The 19,748-nt window shown below is 43.3% G+C and overlaps 1 protein-coding gene across 2 annotated transcripts in view; it reads right to left on the bottom strand.

Moving 5' to 3' along the window:
• hhatlb (hedgehog acyltransferase like, b) overlaps positions 1–19,468 on the bottom strand; it is a 55,803-nt gene extending 36,335 nt beyond the window's left edge. The window contains exons 1-3 of one of the 2 annotated variants that reach the window (XM_073055012.1): positions 19,239–19,468; positions 11,070–11,240; positions 6,770–6,837 (exon numbers count right to left, since the gene is read on the bottom strand). In XM_073055012.1, coding sequence (XP_072911113.1) covers positions 6,770–6,837; positions 11,070–11,175 — 174 coding nt within the window. In that variant the 5' untranslated portion in view covers positions 11,176–11,240; positions 19,239–19,468. Of the gene's footprint in view, positions 1–6,769; positions 6,838–11,069; positions 11,241–19,201 lie in introns of both variants that reach the window. The other variant, XM_073055011.1, reaches the window with a different exon arrangement.
• Positions 19,469–19,748: the final 280 nt, after the last annotated feature.

Raw genomic sequence — 19,748 nt, 5'->3', positions numbered from 1 at the left:
CACTGTAGTGTTCAATATTCTGTGTTCTTTGTTCTGTGTTTATTTGCTGACCACATCACTGTCGTAGGTCATATCAAAGGTGGTGATGAATCAGCATAGAGGAGGGAGATTGAAAATCTGGCTGAGTGGTGCCACAGCAACAACCTCTCACCCAATGTCAGCAAGACCAAGGCGCTGATTATTGACTTCAGGAGGAGGAAACTGGGGGCCCATGAGCCAGTCCTCATCAGGGGAATCAGCAGCTTTAAATCCCTTGGTTTTCATCATTTCAGAGAACCTGTGTGCACAGTTTATTGTCTTTTACACACTGGTTCTCTGCCCTGTTCATGTCGTCTTTCATTGATTCTATTATAGTTCTATTGGATTTATTGTGTATGCCCACAAGAAAATGAAATTCAGGGTTGTAATTGGTGATACATGTACTTTGATAATAAATTTACTTTGAACTTTGAAGTGCTACAGTGGCCCCTACACCTCCTCCCTCACCACCATACAGAGCCTTAAGTAGTCCCTCCAGGTGAGGTAAAGGTTCACATGTGGATTCCTCACTGTCATTTGTGGCACCCCATGCTGCCTCTACATCATTTAGAATCGGGGGACCACTTCACTGAAATTCAAAGCAAAATTTATTATCAAAGTACATACATGTTACCATATACAACTGAGGTTCATTTTCTCGCAGTCATACTTGATAAATCCAATAACCATTACAGAATCAGTGAAAAACCACACCAGCTGAGCATAAAACCAGTGTGTAAAAAACAACAAACTCTGTAAATACAAAAAATAAATAATAAATAAGCAAATACCAACAACATGAGATGAAGAGTCCTTGAAAGTGAGTCCATGGGAACATTTCAGTGATGGGACAAGTGAAGTAATCCCCTTTGGTTCAAGAGGCTGATAGGTGAGGGCTAATAACTGTTCCTGAGGCTCCTGTACTTTCTTCCTGATGGCAGCAGTGAGAAAAGAGCATGTCCTGGGTGGTGGGGATCTAGGATGATGCTGCTTTCCTCCAACAATGCTTCATGTCGATGTGCTCAATGGTGGGGGAGGTCTTTACCTGGGCCGTATTCACTACTTTTTGTAGGATTTTCTGTTCAAGGGCATTGGTGTTTCCATACCAGGCTGTGATGCAGCCAGTCAATATACTGTCCACTACACATTTACAAAAGTTTGTCAGTTTTAGATGTCATGCAAAATCTTCGTAAACACCCAAGGAAGTAGAGGCACTGTTATGCTTTCTTTGTAATTGCACTTACGTGCTGGGCCCAGGACAGGTCCTCTGAAATGATAACACGGAGGAATTTAAAGTTGCTGACCCTCTCCACCTGTGATCCCCGATGAGGACTGGCCCATGGGGCTTCGGTTTCCTCCTCCTGACATCAATAACCAGCTCCTTGGTCTTGATGACACTGAGTAAGAGTTTGTTGCTGTGGCACCACTTGGTCTCCCTTCTATATGCTGATTTGTCACCACCTTTGATTTGGCCCACGACAGTGGTTGAATAAGGCACTTAAGCTGTGCTTAGCCGCACAGTCATAAGCATAAAGCAAGTAGAGCAGGGGGCTAGGCACACACCTTCGCTCCATCTACTGTGCCAATTGGGATCTTCAAGTGGTCAGCCAATTTAATTCCAGTTCCCATTCCCACAGCAGTCTCCCAGTTCTCAGCATCTTCCACTGCCACATCATGGCTCAGCACAAATAAGAGGAACAGCACTTCATATTCCACCTGGGTTGTCTCCAACCTGACCCCATGTACATTGAATTTTTAGACTTCTAGAAACAGCTCCCTCTTTGACCCCTTTCCCCTTTTCTCTCTCCTCCTGATCCACCTGGCCCCCTTCACCTTATATCTTTTCCCTTCCACAACCTTACCCTCTCCATCTGCCTATCACTCACACACTCACCCCACCAATTCCCCTCCTCATCTCCCTCCCTTTATTCCCTACTCCATCTTCCTCTCCTATCAAATTCCATCTTCTTCAGCCCTTTATCAATTCCCAGCTGGTTAAAAAAAAAATCATTGTTTGATCCTATTTTCTTTCTAGATGAAAGGCAGACCCCAGCACCTTGTTCAGCTGATGCATCCACTGGCCAGAGGCTGTCCCATTGCCAAACCAAGAGCAGAATTTACAACAGCAACTGACAAGGAGACCCAGGGATGGCTGTCAATATGATTGTTTAAATATACACTTGATGGCCACTTTATTAAATACACCTGCTCATTAATGCAAATATCTAATCAGGCAATCATGTTGTTCAGGCCAACCATCAGAGTGATCTGGAATTTTCACATACAACAGCCTCTAGAGTTTACGGAGAATGGTGCAAAATAAAAACAAATAACAGCCAGTGAGCAGCAGTTCTGTGGGATGAAATGAGAGAGGTCGGAAGAGATTGACAAAACTGGTTTAAGCTGACAGGAAAGTGACCGTAACTCAAATAACCACGCTTACAACAGTGGTGTGCAGAAGAGAATCACTGAATGCACAACACTTCAAACTTTGAAGTGGGTGGACTGTAGCAGCGAAGACCATGAGCGTACACTGAATGGTCTTTTTTTTAGGTACAGGAGGTACCTAATAAAATGGCCACTATGTGTATATAAGCTTTCAAGCCAGTGTTAGAGGGGAAAAAAATGAAGTTGAACAGGCAGAATTAAGCAGCTGCTTGTGACACCAGGGTAAGAGAAACAATCTCGGCTCTGTTTAAGAAGAGCTCACACTGTTGTCTGGAGTCATCTCTCCTCCCCTAACTAACACAGTCTGTGTCATTTCATTCTTTTGTTCAGCTCGGGAGTATAAACATTTAACGTTGTGTCTAATTTTAGCTTAAGTTCCCCAAAAGTTTTCAGTTGAGAATAAAAGGACGCTGGTGTTGGAGGATTTTTAATAGATATTTATCCCACCTGTTGCTCCAGATTATCGTTACTAGTTTCTGTTCAGACCCTTGTTACTGGGGGTCACCTGTCTTGTAGAGACACTTTCCAGAAGGCAGTGGAAAACATGATTACCTCCATCATACAACATGACATAATGACGATGATGGTGATAAAGTGAGTGACAAGATGTAGTCCTCCTACTATCCCCTCAACAACACCCATTTTAAACTCCCACTGTCAGCTTTGTTTCAACTGCCTAGGTCCAAAGCTTTGGAATTCCTTCCTTGAAACTCACGATTTTGCCTCATGTTCATTTAAAACATGAGGTATACAAAATTATGAGGGGTATATAGACAGAGTAATGCAAGCAGGCTTTTTCCATTGAGGTTAGGTGAGACTAGAACTATAGGTTGTGAGTGAAGGGTGAAAGGTGAAATGTTTAAGGGGAATAAGAGGGGAAGCTTCTTTACTCAGAGGATGGTGAGAGTGTGGAACAAGCTGTCAGTGGAAGTGGTAGATGTGGGTTCAATTACAGCATTTAAGAGAAATTTGGATAGGAACATGATTGGGAAGGATATTGAAGGCTGTGGTCTGGGTGCAGCTCAATGGGACTAAGCGCAATAATAATTTGACATGGATTAGATGGACTGAAGGGCCTATTTCTGTGCTGTAATGTTCTACAACTCTATAAAAAAAGTAACTCAGAATTTCTAGTTGCCTGGCCTGTAACTCGTGTTTCAGCCCGTTTTGATAGTCCTCTTGGGACATTCTATTATGTTAAATCAGAATCAGGTTTATTATTACTGACATAGTCATGAAAGTTGATGTTTTGTGGCAGCAATACAACACATAAATTAAAAATTAAATTAAAATTAAAAATGAAAATAAATTTAATGTTAAAATAAGAAATAAAAACATTAAATAAATAGTGCAAAGAAAGAGCTAATTAATGAGGTAGTGTTCATAGACCATTCAGAAATTTGATGGTGGAGGGGAAGATGCTGTTCCTAAAATGTTGAGTGTGTGTCTTCAAGCTCCTGCATCTAAAGGCATGTTCTGGATGGTGAGGCTCCTTAATGATGGATGCTGCCTTCTAAAGGCATCACTTTTTGAAGATGTCCTCGATGGTGGGGAGGATAGTGCCCACAATGTAAAAGGCACCAGACCTATCGCTGGACTCACACAGCAAACAGTGTCACAACATGAAGCGTGTGCTCACAATGAGTGCTGTGATCCTATCATTTTCCTTTAACAGTCGTCATTACAAGTATTTTGTTCCTTCAGCAATGCTTAACTGTTAAAATATTAACAAGCTTGCTTAACAGTTTAGAATATACCAAGAGGATCATCAAAAAAGCTGATGCTGGAGATACAGAGCCAAGCGACTAATAGCTCAGAGGCAGTTTCTTTTTAAATGAACCTGGTGAATTATGATAGGGAAATTCAAGGAGGAAATTTATGAACTTTGGGCTAAGACAACTGAAACACAGCTGACTATTAAAAGTTCAGGAAACCAGAACAGGAGGAACGTTCTTTCCACTCATTTTCTTTTGTGTCCTGTCAGAGTTTTGAGAAATTCTTAGTTTGTAATGGAGAGTTGCATCACAGATGAGGTTAGAGAGATTGGGAAGGCAAGAAGAAGGGTTTCCACGAAAACTAGCAGAAAGGCTAATTAAAAGTGAAACTTTCTAAAGCATTGGTCAGAGAATTGTGAGCAGTTTTGGCTGACTTTTCCAAGAAAGGATGTGCAGGCATTGGAGAGGGTTCAGAGGAGGTTCACGAAAATTATCCTGGGATGAAAGAGTTAATGTGTGAGGAGCATTTGATGTCTCTGGGCCTGTTCTTGCTGGACTTTAGAACAACGAAGGGGAATCTCATTGAAATCTATGGAATATTGAAAGGCCTAGAGAGGATGTTTTCTCAACTGGGTGAGTCTAGGACCAGAGGGCACAGGCTGAGAATACAAGGTCATCCCTTTAGAACAGAGATGAGGAATTTCTTTTGTCAGAGAGTGGTGAATTTGTGGAATTCCTTGCCACAGACAGCTGTGGAGGCCAAGTCATTGGGTATATTTAAAACAAAGTTTGATAGGTTCTTGATTAGTAAGGACAACAAAGGTTACAGGAGCCAGGCAGGAGAATGGGGTTGGGAGGAATAATAAATCAGCCATGATGGAATGGCAGAGTAGACTTGATGTGCCAAATGGCCTAATTCTGCTCCTGTCTTATGGTCTTAAAATAAAGCATGCTAAAAATATATCAAAGATCCTCCAGCTCCAGAATCCTTTATTTTATTCTCAATTGAATCTGCAGGGGAATTGCATGCCCCTAAAATTAGACACAGCGTTAAATATTTATACTCTGAGCTGAACAAAGGAATTAAATGACAGACTGTGTTAGGGAAAGAGCATGAAACTTTAACTGAAAAGCATCTGGTGTGTGTGGTGAACTACATATACCTGTCTGGACACGCCCCTCTCCCTGTGAGTTTCTCATTAAGGAACGCTCAATAAGTCAGTGACCTTTTGGGGATTGCACAGTAGTGTAGTGGTTAGCGTATGCTACTATGGCACCAGGAATCCGGGTTCTGTTTCCGCTGCTGTCTGTAAAGAGCTTGCATTTCCCCCCCCCCCCCCCCCCCATGTCCGAGAGTGTTTCCTCTAGGTGCTCTGGTTCTTCCCACACTCCAAAGATATACAACTTAATAAGTTAATTGGTCACATGGGTGTAATTGGGCAGTGCGGGCTCGTGGCTTGTTAGGGCCTGTTACTACGCTGTGTCTCTCAATAAAATATTCTATTACAGACCTGCCTGTGTGTCAAAAAAACTGAAGGAATATAATGGAAATTTTTCTTTAAGTACGTTGATGATCTTAATCTGAAACTGGCTGGCTGAACGAGCAGTGGAATCAGATGATAATTTTTAAAAGAATATTGGAATAATGCTTGGAGTATAAATAAAATTGTTTTGAGAAACGGCAAAAGGAGGTGCAGATTGGAGATTGAAGAACTGACAACCCACCTGAAACAAAGGCCCATATAGTGGCAGATGTGTGTTACCTTCCATTACGGAATAGCTGAGAAAGTATCAATAGGAGCGGACAGTACTGGACAATTTTTAAGTTTTTCAATAGCAGAGGTGCTTAAAGGAACATCAGTAATGCTCCTTTAGCTCAGGTCTGCTGCCGTTAGTGAAGAGCAGATGGACTGTGGAAGCTTCCACAGTTGTGTTGTGTTGACAGAACAAAGTGAAGGCACTGTACGGTCTCAAGCTGAACTGAGCCTCTGAGAGCCGGACTCCTCTTTGTACAGCTTTTCTGAGTGCGGATGTTCAGTAGGGCAAGGATCGAGATGAAACTGATAGAGACTGTAGACATAATGCAGCCACCCAGGCTGAACACAGCCCTTGAAAGCCCAGTTCTCCTTTGTACAGCCTTTCTGTTGAAGCCTGGGAACCAAAGTCACCAATTATACCAAGGCAATAAAGCAAGCGAAGGATTCTAGAACAACACTTACTGTTGGAAATTATCTTTCTCATTCTCAAGTATTATTGGCCTTTAACATGTAGATTTAATTTGTTACTAACTCTTGAAATACAGTACTTATTATGATTGGTGCTTAAATATGCAAATGATGGGGTTCAGAAAAGTACAGAGTTTCTACTGGATCAATATCTGTATCCAACTAACCAATTTCCGTATAAAAATGGCATTTCTTTGTTTGAACACCAGAACAGCTTGGTGACAGGGGCCAAGCTGTTCTCCTAGTGCACAAGTAAGTAAAATGTATTGACCAATGAACACAAGTTGTCAGAGACCGGTTAATCAGCGAGGACGTAACTAACGGAATCGAGCAACGTCTGTGAGGTTGGTTGGTAGAGCTCACCATCTTTCGACCAATGTATGTCCAGCCACGCTTCACACTTTGCTTAAAGGTCTGCTTGCTCATGTTCTCTGTGAGGGGAGAACAGAAATAACGTTCATTGTGGAGTCCAACACAAGTTGCTAAACAGATATTTCCTTAAAGGGAAGGTGGTTCCACAAATTCTTTGTTGTGGCCAACACTCCAATTCAGGTCACCCTGACTAATCAAGAGCCTTCAGTCTCCTCTTTAAACATATTCAATGACTTGGCCTTCACAGCCATGTGTGGCAATGGATTCCACAGATTCACCACCCTCTCTAGCTAAATAAATCCCTCCTCTGCTCTGTTTTAAATAATTGTCCCTCCAATCTGAGGCTGTACGCTTTAGTCCTAAAGTCACCCATGATAGGAAACATTCTCTCCACATCCACTATATCAAGGCCTTTCAGTATTCAATAAGTTTCAATGAGATCCAGTGAGTTCAGGGCCAGAGCGATCATACACTACGGGTGAAAAGTGAAATATTTAAGGGGATCCTGAGGGGGTCTACTTCACTCAGAAGGTTGTGTAAGTGTGGAATGAGCAGAAGTGGTGGATTTGAGTTCAAAATAAGAGAAGATTGGATAAGTAAATGGATGAGCAGGGTATAGAGGGCTATCATCTGGATGCAGGTAGATGGGACTAAGCAGAAAACCAGACTGGCACAGACTAGATGGGCCAAAGGGCCTGTTGCTGTGCTGTAATGCTGTATAACTCTGTGACCCTGATCTAGAACTATCGAATCAAATCATTATTGAATCTCATCTGCACTGTACATATTTCACCACCCTGTCTTGGAATGTGTCCTAGACAAGGGTTTATGAAGGCTTTTCACCTTGGGAAGCTGCGTGGCCTCGGTTGTAAGTGGACCAGACTCATGCCGTGGAATCACCTGTTGGAGACTCTGGAGGCAGTGTGTCACGGCGTCCGTGTTGGGTTTCAGGCTGACCCCTCCTGTTGATGCTGTCCTTCAGTGGAAGACCAGCTATATCGCCTTTGCTTGCTGCTGCACAAGCGTGTGATGATTGGACTGCTTTGGGCTTGTTCTTGCTGAGAACATGCCATGCACCATCAATCTACAGGACATGACACTCAGGGATTTGGGCTTTATTAGCAGTTCTTTTGTGTGACTGTACTTTTACTGCTATTGCAGTTTTATGTGCTGTATGTGCCTAGTATTGTATATGTTGGTACCATGTTCTGTACCTTGGCACAGGAGTAATGCTGTTTCATTTGGCTGTACTCATGGGTAATTATGGTGGAATGATAACTAAACTTGAACTTGAATCTGACCGCTACCTCCAAGAGGATCCCAACCTTATCATAGGGTTTGGAGGCTTGTATTGCCTCAGTGACCCGGAGAGCTATGTTGGCTGCTATCCGGGCCTTGTGCTTTGGCCCTTGGTAGTGTCACCAATGCCAAACAGGACAAAGGCTAGAGACCAGACTAAGAGTGGTCCACCGGTCTTCCAGGTTTTGGGGGTTCATCTCAAGGCTGACAACACTGACTGGTCAAAGAAAATGTTATGGAAACAGCAGTGAATGATACTTTTACATCTGAGTGCGACAGCATTCCTGAGTCACCGCCTGGAACTTGCATGGCCGACAGTAGTGAATACCAAGAGGAAGCTAGTGGCACAATGAAAGAGCCCTGAAGAGGCCAAGACCAAAATTTGTTCTTGAAATGTGCGATGGATTGGGCATATGATGCCAACCCAATCATCAAGACTGAACTTTATTGGACCCCTGAAGGGCGGAGGAAATGTGGGAGACCAAAGACAACTTGGCGCCATACCGGAGAGGCAGAAATGAGGACCCTGAACCACACCTAGGGCACATCATAGAAGTGGCCAAGGACATACAGAGATGGAAGGCCGCCATTGCTACTCTAGACACCAGCGGTATAATGGGCAGTAAGTAAAGAAAAGCTCTAGTTCTAGTCTCACTCAACCTCTGGGGAAAAAGTCTGCTTGCATTTATCCTATCTATACCCCTCATAATTTTGTATACTGTACCTCTGTCAAGTCACCCCTCATTCTCCTACACTCCAGGAAATAAAGTCCTAACCTATTCAACCCCCCCCCTATAAGTCACATGGCCAGAGTAATACTTGAACGTGTTGAAGATTCCGTGTCAGAACACTGCATCAGCTCAAGGTCCACACACCAACTAATTGCACAGTATCAGCTCACGCTGCTCAACGGAATGAGTCAAACACAAACAGCCAGCTACAAGGAAGATAACACAGGGAATCATTGAAAGAACAAGCTTGTTTAGCAGCAGGACATGTGATTAAGCCAGCAGGTAATTCTGCTGCCCAACTCAAGAAAATATATCAAACCACAGTGCATACATTCACCATGTGGTGATAGGAATAGGTCATTGTGGATACAAAGACACCACACGATTAAATGAGATGCTTTGTAATTATTTTTTTCAAAAGGATGTACATGTGACAAATACAGACGCCATGGTAAAGTAGCAGTTTGCTATTCCTCTCCACATTTTGTGACACCAACCTTGCCATTTCTTTAGCATTTTGCCTGTTTTTTTATGAGGTTGTTAGCTCAATACTCAACCCAGCATGGATGGAAAGTGTGCAAGCACAGCTAGCTGGATTTGAACCCAGGACCACTTGCTTCAAAGCGTGGTGCTGATACCACTACACCGCTGGCCAAGAGTAGTGGTTAGTGTGATGCTACTACCTGGGATGTCAGAGTTCAATTCCAGTGCCACCTGAGGGAAGTTTGTCATTCTTGTGAGTGCACTGGTTTTCTCCGGGTGATCTGGTTTAATTGGTCCTTGTATATTGTCTTGTGATTAGGCTAGGGTTAAATCGGTGGTTTGTTGGGTGGTATGGGCCTGTTTACAATGACCAATGAATCTTGCTTTTTCAGTATAGTGCAAAGACAAAATTACTATAATTTACAAAAATAACTAAGTAATTCAAAGATAGGAATAATGAGGTACTGTTCATGGACTGTTCAGAAATCTGATGGCAAAATGACACATTTTACTGTATGTTTCAATGTACATGTGACAAATAAAGCTAATCTTTAAATCTTTTGCACATCCGAATGAGAGAGACATTCAACATGAAACAGCATGTGATAGCATGGGAGTGGGGTACAGCAGGGATTCTCTGGGATACAGATGTTCCCAATGATGGAGTACTTCAGTAATGAAGGGAAACAGTTCCAGCGATCTGGGTTCAATTCCTGCTGCTATTTGTAAGCAGTTTGTATGTTCTTCCTGTGACTGCATGGGTTTCTCCCACAATCCAAAGACATGCTGGTTGGAAGATTCATTGGTCATTGCAATTTGTGGTTAGGCTGAGGTTAAGAATCAGGGGTTGCTGGGCGGCGTGGCTGACAGTGCCAGAACAGCCTATTCTGTGCTCTATTTCAATAAATAAATAAATGTTCTTACTAGCAGCAGCAAGTCAATTGACGTTTCAAGATTCAAGATTCAAAATTGTTTATTATCAATCTTTAGTACACAAGTGTAAATGTGAACAAAATGATTTTTCCTCCGGATCCGATGCAGCATAAAAAACACAATAAGCATAAAGGACATAATAAACATAAATACTTAAGATTAGTCTGATTGAGTGTACATAACACGGGGAAAGGTGCAGGAGTATCTGTACATAAGACAACTGCCAGGAAGTGATAAAGTAGTGGTGGCTGTGTTAATGTGTGGGGGGGTGTTGATCAGCCTGATGGCATGGGGGAAGTAACTGTTTTTGAGCCTGGTGGTCTTGATGTGGAATTTTCCACAGCAGCAGAATGGAGGGAATGAGAACAGACTGTTGTATTAGACTGTTTAATCGTCATTATCTTTTGCAGGTTTAGCAGTTTCTGTCTGCTAGTATTTTTATAACTATCTATATACATGTAACTGTTTAGTATGTTTCCTAGTGGTCACATTATGTATATGAAATTGTTCAGTGTGTCCCCAGTAGTTACATTGTATGATTCTGAAAGCCTCTTGCATTCTGTTTGAATACAGACTATCTGATTGGTTAACTCTTATCTACAAATTTGATAGGAATTTTTCTTATCTATGGTATTAAAAGAGCTGACACATTGCTCCACTATTCTCTCTTTCCCTTACTAGACCCCTGTTACCATCTGTTTCCGGTTCTCTTAGTTCTCTTAGAGCTTAATAAAACAATTGTGAAACAACAAGTTTTATGCCTCTGACTTGACTTCTGAAAGAACCTTGGATTAAAAACATCAGAATCTAACAGGATGTTGACTGAGAAACGTCCTGCATGTTACCTGTCGATGCTTCATAGACCCAGCTGGCCGACCACAGCACCGCCAGGGTCAGCACCAAACTATAAAGGTACAGTTCGACCTTGGGTAAAGCAGTCTTGACACCCATGTCTGCAGTTCACTGATGTTCAAAATTCAAATTTTCAATCCGGTGTTGGGATCAGAAGACCAAAACTAAGAGAAGAAGGGAAAAAGAATAAGAGAAAAAATGTGAGTTAGAACCAGTTAGAAATTGAAGCAAATACCCGGTACCCTGACTAAATAATCTGCAGCGCTGATGAACATTTTGCAAGCTGGGTAAGAAGATGATCAGCTTCACTTGTCACATGTACAGTGAAATATTTCATTTGTGTCAATGACCAACACAGTTAGAGGATGTGCTGAGATGCTGCAAGTGTTGCCACGTTTCCAGCACCAACAAAGCATGCCCACAACTTACTAACTGTATGTAACCTGTAATCCCTTTTTTGGAATGTGGTTGTTTATCTGCCCAATTAGCTGCGGTCCTTCAATAATTCTCTTACGGTTCTTGGATTTACTGAGTATTCCTGCAAAAAAACAAAGCTCAGGATTGTATACGGTGACAAATATGTACTTTGTTAGTAAATTAACTTTGAACTTTGTAACCAGAGGAAACACGCATGGTCATGGAGGAGGTCTCCTCGCAGACAGTGGCAGCAATCGAAACATTAACCACGATGCTACTGTGCCACCATTCTGCCGGCCTCTTAAACTGTGCACGCGCCTGCCAATGTTTCGGGAAGGATGCTGATCTCTCTTGCTCCAACCTCTTCTTCCATACTGCACCCTCTGGGGAATGCCCTGAACTGACTTTGATTCTGATAATGCCCACTGGAGAATTGGAAACAGTTAATCATTTGTGGTTTGTTTTATTTAAGGATACAGCATGGTAACAGACCCTTGCAGCCCAACGAGGCTGTGCCACTCAGTTAGCCTATTAACCTGTACATCTTTGGAACGTGAGAGGAAATGAAGCACCCAGAGAAAACCCACACAGTCACAGGGAGAACGTACAACTCCTTACAGGCAGCGGCAGGAATTGAACCCGGGTTGATTTAACAACTGGCACTATAAAGCATTGTGGTAACTGCTATTCTACCATGCCACCTATGGTAGGCACAAGAACATGGGGGTGCTCAGTGGCGCCTCTAGAAGAACTCTTACCTCACATGCAGTGACCTAGTTTTCAAATGTTTCTGCCTGTTTTCTAAACCAAGGGATTTTCACATGTGAAGCAAACGTTATAACCACTACACCTGACCTCAGGCACTGTCTGAAGTTTGCACATTATCTACAACTTCGTGGGCTCTTCCTAGTTTCTTCCCACGTCTCTCAGAGATGAGTAACACACACAAAGTGCTGGAGTCGGCAGGTCCGGCAGTCAGGAAGCATCAGCAGAGAGGAATAAACAGTCAACATTTCAGGCCGAGATGCTTCACCAGCTCTGGAAAGGGAGACAGCAAAAGCCACAAGTAGAAGGGGTGTGGTGGGGAGGGGGAAGTGAGTACAAACTGGCAGGTAATAGGTGACCGGGTGAAGGGGTATATGGGTTGGGGAGGTGGATGAAGTAAGGAGCTGGGAGGGGATAGGTGGAAGAGAGAAAGGGATGAAAAAGAAGGAATCTGATAGGAGAGGGCAGTGGACCATGGGAGAAAAGGAAGGAGAGGGGCATCGGAGGGAGGAGATGGACAGATGAGAAGGGGGAGGGGGGAAATTACTGGAAATTAGAGAAATGGAGGTTAGAGAAAAGAAGTTAAAGATGCTCATGCCATCAAATTGGAGGCTACCCAGACGGAATATGAATTGTTGCTGAGTGTGGCGAAGGTGCTGGATGAAACGGTCTCCTAATCTTAGACACAAGGGTTGGTAAGTTATTTAGCCATTGTAAATTATCCCTCCCCTCCATGTGACCGTAACCGTGTGCTTGATGAGCCAGCTCCTGTGATCAGCAATGCTCATCTTGTTCCTTTGGGACTTTTCTCCAGGGGTTGATGCTGAGGATCGAGGCCCGAGGGTCAAATCAGAAATCTGGAAGTCAAGTTCCATTGGCTGGAGACTCAGGTTTGCAAATCTCTGCGGGTAGTTGAAGGCCCAATGTCTGCATGTCCAAGTCAGAATCCAAGTGCAATAGAGGCTGGAGGCTGTAGAAGCCAGCCTGCCTTGAAGATAGAGGACTGTGTGTGTGTATGGGAGGGAGGGGGCTAGTTTTGCTGATGTTTGTTGCTTGTGTGTTCTGTGTTGTTCTGTCGAGCATTGTGGGCATGATTTGTTGACATTGGCGACACTTGCAGGCTACCTCCAACACACCTTTGGCTGTGTTGGGTTGTTCAAAGTATATTTATTATCAAAGTACATATATGTCACCATATACAGCCTTGTGATTCATTTTCTTCTGGGCATTCACAGTAAATCTGAGAACCATAATAGGATTAATGAAAGACTCACCCAATAGGGCAGTCAAACAACCAATGTGCAAAAGACAACAAACTGTGCAAACACAAAGGAAAAGAGAGAGAGAGAGAGAGAGAGAGAGAGAGAGAGAGAGAGAGAGAGAGAGAGAGAAATAGATAGATAGATAGATAGATAGATAGATAGATAGATAGATAGATAGATAGATAGATAGATAGATAGATAGATAGATAGATAGATAAATAAATAAATAAATAGATGAATGAATGAATGAATGAATGAATGAATAAGCAAGCAAGCAAGCTTTTCAGTGATGGACACAGTCCAGTCCATCACAGGAAAAACCCTCCCCACCATTGGGCACATCTTCAATGAGCTCTGTCACAAGAAAGCAGCGTCCTCACTGATTTGATTTGACGCAAATGACACATGTCTTTGTAGCTTCCATGTGCAAATGATAGATAAGCTTGAATCTTGAGTCATTTTAGAGGTGACGTTGGAGTAAAATAGACTCAGACCCACATTAGCACTGGGCTGTCGACCCGTATTATCTGTGGGCCGTCGGATAACATCTGTGGATGAACATTACAGGGGTTTGTTGCTGTCACGGAAAAATAGACTTGCAGCTTTCATCGCAAAACCTGTGGAAAACTGCCCAACACTGGTCCAAACAACAGCACTCGCTTTTGTACAGGCTCCCAACAGACACTGAATTCCAGTGCAGAGAAACGTAGAAAACGTACAGCACAATACAGACCCTTCGGCCCACAGAACTGTGCAGAACATGTCCCTGCCTTAGAACTACCTAGGCTTTACCCATTGCCCTCTTTTTCTAAGCTCCATATACCTATCCAGGAGTCTCTTAAAAGACTCTATCGTATCCACCTCCACCACTGTTGCCGGCAGCCCATTCCACGCATTCACCACTCTCTGTGTAAAAAAAACTTACACCTGACATCTCCTCTGTACCTACCTCCAAGCACCTTAAAACTGTGCCCTCTCGTGCTAGCCATTTCAGCCCTGGGGGAACGCCTCTGACTATCCACACAATCAATGCCTCTCATCATCTTATACACCTCTATCAGATCACCTCTCATCCTCTGTTGCTCCAAGGAGAAAAGGCCAAGTTCACACAATCTATTCTCATAAGACATGCTCCTCAATCCAGGCAACATCCTTGTAAATCTCCTCTGCACCTTTTCTAAGGTTTCCACATCCTTCCTGTAGTGAGGTGACCAGAACTTCAAGAAGGTGACCAGAACTGAGCACAGTACTCCAAGTGGGGTCTGAACAGGGTCCTGTATAGCTGCAACATCACCTCTCAGCTCTTAAGATATAGGGATATCAATCTGCTGTCCATACTCAATACAAGACTACTGCAGTGAAATCAATACTGCTTCTAAACGGCTCTGTGGGCCAGAAGCCAAGGGCATTTAAAGTTTGGCTAACAAGTGGTGCCTACAATGCATCCTAACCATGCCTCACCCATTCAGAAAATGGGCTAATTAAGTCAGAATCAGGTCCATTTATCACATGTATACCAAAACGTACAGTGAAATGAATCATTTGCATTAACGACCGACACAACCTAAGGAAGTGTAGGGGGTAGCCCAAGGGCCCACAGTGTTCAGCAGAGCAATACAAGCAACCACAAGAAGTCAAGCCCTTTTCCTCCCTGCTACTCACTCACACACAGAGACAGGTCCCCACCTCCAGGCATCCAGCGGACATCCACATCATTGGCCTTCAAACGCAGAGCGGAAGCCTAGACTCCAGCCTGACCTCTAATTCCCCCATATCCTTGTCTCTAAACCCTAACACTCCCCCCTTTGTCCTCAAAACCATCCCCGCAAACCTAAGCTAAGATTAAGTGAACCACAACCTCGACAGATGGCTCAGAGCCATCTTGACCGCATGTACATAGGAGACCATATATAGAAAGCTGTACGGTGAAAGCCTTTTATAACCAAAACAAACACTTCTACTTTTCAGCATGCCCCACAGTAGCAGTTAATTTCTGGGTGAACTGATTCTGAGAAAGGTTCATAATGCAGGTAGATGCAGATATGTTACTCCCTCTGGTCTAGAACCCAGGAGCAGTCTCAGGGTGAAGGTCAGCCAGCGGCAGGTAATTATGGACACAGCTCAGCACAACATAGAAACCAACCTCCCCTCTGTAGACTCTACACTTCTTACTGCCTTGGTAAAACAGCCAATCAACTACCTTTAAACTGCAATCTGGTCTCTTTTCTTTCTAGCCTGATGAAATATTGATTATCCATTTCCCTCCATAGATGCTGCCTGATTCACTTAAGTACGTGCCTGAAAGGTTGTACCACCAAGCTAAAGGGCAGCTTCTATCCTGCAGTTATATAACTATTGAATTGTCCTGACATATGATAATATTGGCTCTTGACTTCACAATCTATTCATTATGATCTTGCACACTATTGTCTACCTGCACTGCACCTTCTCTGTAACTATAACACTTTATACTGTATTCTGTTACTGTTCTCCCCTTCTAAGCTTTTGCTTTAGATATACCCAATGATATGGCCTCCACAGCTGTCTGTAGCATTTAATTCCACAGATTTACCACCTTCTGGCTAAAGAAATTCCCCATCATCTCTGTTCTAAAGGGATACCTTCTACATTGAGGTTGTGCCCTGTGGTCCTAGACCCTACCACTATAGGAAAGATCCTCTTCATATCCACTCTATTTATGCATTTCCATATTCAATAGGTTTCAGTGAGATCCCTCTTCATTCTAAACAACAGAGTACAGGTTCAGACCCATCAAATGCTCCTCATATATTAACCCTTTCATTCCTAGAATCGTTCTCATGAACCTCCTCTGGACCCTCTCCAATGCCAGTACATTCTTAGACAAGCAGGCAGAACTGCTCACAATACTCCAAAGTGCTGGCAGACCAATGCGTTATAAACCCTCAGCCTTGCTTTTATATTCTAGTCCTCTTGAAGTGAAGGCTAACATTGTATTTGCTTTCTTTAACACTGACTCAATCAGCAAGTTAACCTTTAGGGAACCCTGCACAAAGACACCCAAATACCTTTGCACCTATGATTTCTGAATTTTCTCCCTGTTTAGAAGATAGCCAATGACTTTATTCCTCCTATTAAAGTGCATGACCGTACACTTCCTGATACTGTATTCTATCTGCAACTTCTTTGCCCATTCACCTAATCTGTCTCAGTCCTTCTGCAGACTCCCTGCTTCTTCAACACCACCAGCTCCTCCACCTATCTTTGTATTGACAACAAACTTGGCCACAAAGCTATCAAGAAGCAGTCAACACTGATCCCTGCGGAACACCACTGTCACCGGCAGCCATCCGGACAAGCCCCTTTTATTCCCATTCTTTGCCTCCTGCCAGTCAGCCAATCTTCTATCGCTTCTAGTATCTTTCCTGTAATACCATGGGCTCTCGTTAAGTAGCCTCATGTGCAGCGCCTTGTCAAAGGTCTTTGAAAAATCAAATACTCAACACCACTGACTCATTTGTCTATCCTGCCAATTATTTTCTCAAAGAATTCCAACAGATCTGTCAGACAAGATTACCCCTTATAAAACCACACTGAATTTGGCCTATTTTATCATGTGCCTCTGAATACCCTGAAATCTCATCCTTACTAATGAACTCCAACATCTTCCCAAGCATTGAAGTCAGACTAACTGGTCTATAATTTCCTTTGTTTTGCCTATGCAACTCCCTTGTCCATTCATCCCCGCCCCCATCCCTTCCCACCAGTCTCCCTCCTGGCACTTATCCTTGTAAGCGGAACAAGTGCTACACCTGCCCTTACACTTCCTCCCTCAACACCATTCAGGGCCCCAGACAGTCCTTCCAATTGAGGCAACACTTCACCTGTGAGTCGACTGGTGTGGTATACTGTGTCCAGTGCTCCTGGTGCGGCCTTCTATATATTGGTGAAACCCGACGCAGACTGGGAGACCGTTTCGTTGAACACCCGGAGAAAGCAGGATCTCCCAGTGGCCACACATTTTAATTCCACATCCCATTCCCATTTTGATATGTCTATCCATGGCCTCCTCCACTGTCAAGAAGCCACACTATAGATTACAGAGGAAGAGGTGTTTGCTGTTCTGAGACAAATTAGGACTGATAAATCCCAAGGGCTTGACACATGTTCCCTTGGATCCAGTTTTTCACTGAGGTTGGGTGAGACTACAACTAGAAGTCGTTGGTTAAGGGTGAAAGTAAAATGTTTACAAGGACCCTGAGGGGGAACATCTTCACTCAGAGGCTGGTGAGTGCGTGGAAGGAGCTGCCAGTGCAAGTGGTGAATAGTTACACTATACTTATGGGTAGTTTTTCCCATGAATTCTATCGTATTTCTTTATTTTCCTGTGAATGCCTGCAAGAAAATGAATCAGAGTTGTATATGGTGATATTTATGTACTTTGATAATAAATTTACCTTGACTTTGATTAGAGATGAGAATTATTTATTTAACACCCACTAACTTCTGGCTCCATGCACAGATTGCTTCTTTGGTCTCTAATGAACCCTACTCTTTCCAATGTTCTTGCCCTTAATATATTTAAAATACTTCAGGATTTTCCTTGACCTTCTTCAACAACCGCATCTCATTACCCCTTTTGCCTTTCTAATTTCCTTTTTAGATACCCTCCTACTTTCAAGTACTCGTGAAAGTTCTCATTTTTCGGTCTTTATCATATGCCCCCTTTTATCAATCCAACTCGGTTTTTAAAGATAAATATTTGAAGTTTAAAGATTGGTTCTATTTGCCGCATGTACACCGAAACGGAGTCAACAACCAACACAGTCTGAAGACACCAAAACAGCATGTCCACAACTCACTAATCCTAACCCGTACGTTTTGGGAATATGGGAGGGAACCGGAGCACCCGGAGGAAACCCATGTGGTCACAGGGAGAACGTACAAACTCCCTACTGACAGCGGCAGCAATTGAACCCCAATCCTATAGTTGGCCTGGTAAAGGGTAATGTTAGATGCTTTTTTTCATTTGGTATTATCTCAATGTATGAAATGGATGGCATGCAAACTCAAGTTACTCTGTATGGAGGTAGGAAACAATAATAAATCAAACCAGTTTCTTGGGCTTCTTGTCCTCATCCTTCATTCTTAATGGAACACGTTGATGCTAAACTCCCACAATTTGATTTTATTTATGACTCCTACTTGTCAGATACAGAATTAAATTTAAAACCAATGAGAGTTTGGTTTCACTCCATAGTCAATGAACCTTCAAATTGTAAATACAGAGAACGACCCCTGGGGCTCAGAGATTTGGTTTTAAATCGTTTGATCCCACGGCCGCAGCGACTGGAGACATAATTAGGTGATAGAAAAGGAAGAACCGGCGAAAGCAAACCGGATAATTGCTGTACTGGAAGCTAAACCGAGCAACCTTGGCTCACACCAGCTCCCGCAGTGATATTCGATACCCCTACGGATGGGGCGGTTCGAAACTCACCACAGAAACTGCGGGTGATTTTATTAACGTACCATTCCTTTGAACAAAAGGTAGAACATTGCGGCGGAGATTGCGCAAATTACGCAGACTCTTCTTTAGAGGCATAGATAGAAAAACAGCCATTTGGTTATCTTGTCACTCTCGACTAAACGTACAAGGCAGCAGTCTGCAATTATCGTTCAACACACATCATGTTTGTTACCTTGAATCCAGCTGACTGACAGGCGCGCAAAACACACCTTGAAGAAGGAAGGACTCACAGCCTTATTGATAATAAGGAGCCCGAAGGGAAAAAGAGAACGCCTTTCTAACTTAGTCCCATTTTTTGCTTATAGGATGAGCCTCGACTTGTGCAGCGGGATAGCTCAGATGGGTATTTTTAAATTCAGCCGAGCCCGACGCATTTGGCTCGGCCCCGTACAGCTGTCTATCAACCCCGTCCGTGCTCAGCAATTTTGGGAGAGACGGGGGGGGGGGGGGGGTCGAGAGAACGGGTGTTTGGTCTATCCCAGAACAGCAAAGTTCACCACCCGCAGAGGTGCCCACACTCTCCCCTCCTGGCACGCTTCTGCGCCACTTCGAGTTCCACATCGAGAAGATATCATTCAGCTTGTCAGTACAATGTTATCGATTGCACAGTAGTTTCCCGTCAGACTAAACTGCTGTTCGAATTCCTTGCTGCTAAAGGAGAGGATTCTTCGCCGTTAACGAGGCACATACTCAACGCAGTGATGTAAATCAGGGCAATA

Source organism: Hemitrygon akajei, chromosome 8, assembly GCF_048418815.1.
Source record: "Hemitrygon akajei chromosome 8, sHemAka1.3, whole genome shotgun sequence".
NCBI lineage: Eukaryota > Metazoa > Chordata > Chondrichthyes > Myliobatiformes > Dasyatidae > Hemitrygon > Hemitrygon akajei.
The sequence above is the reverse complement of the archived record's forward strand: the minus strand, read 5'-3'. Positions and strand labels throughout refer to the sequence as shown.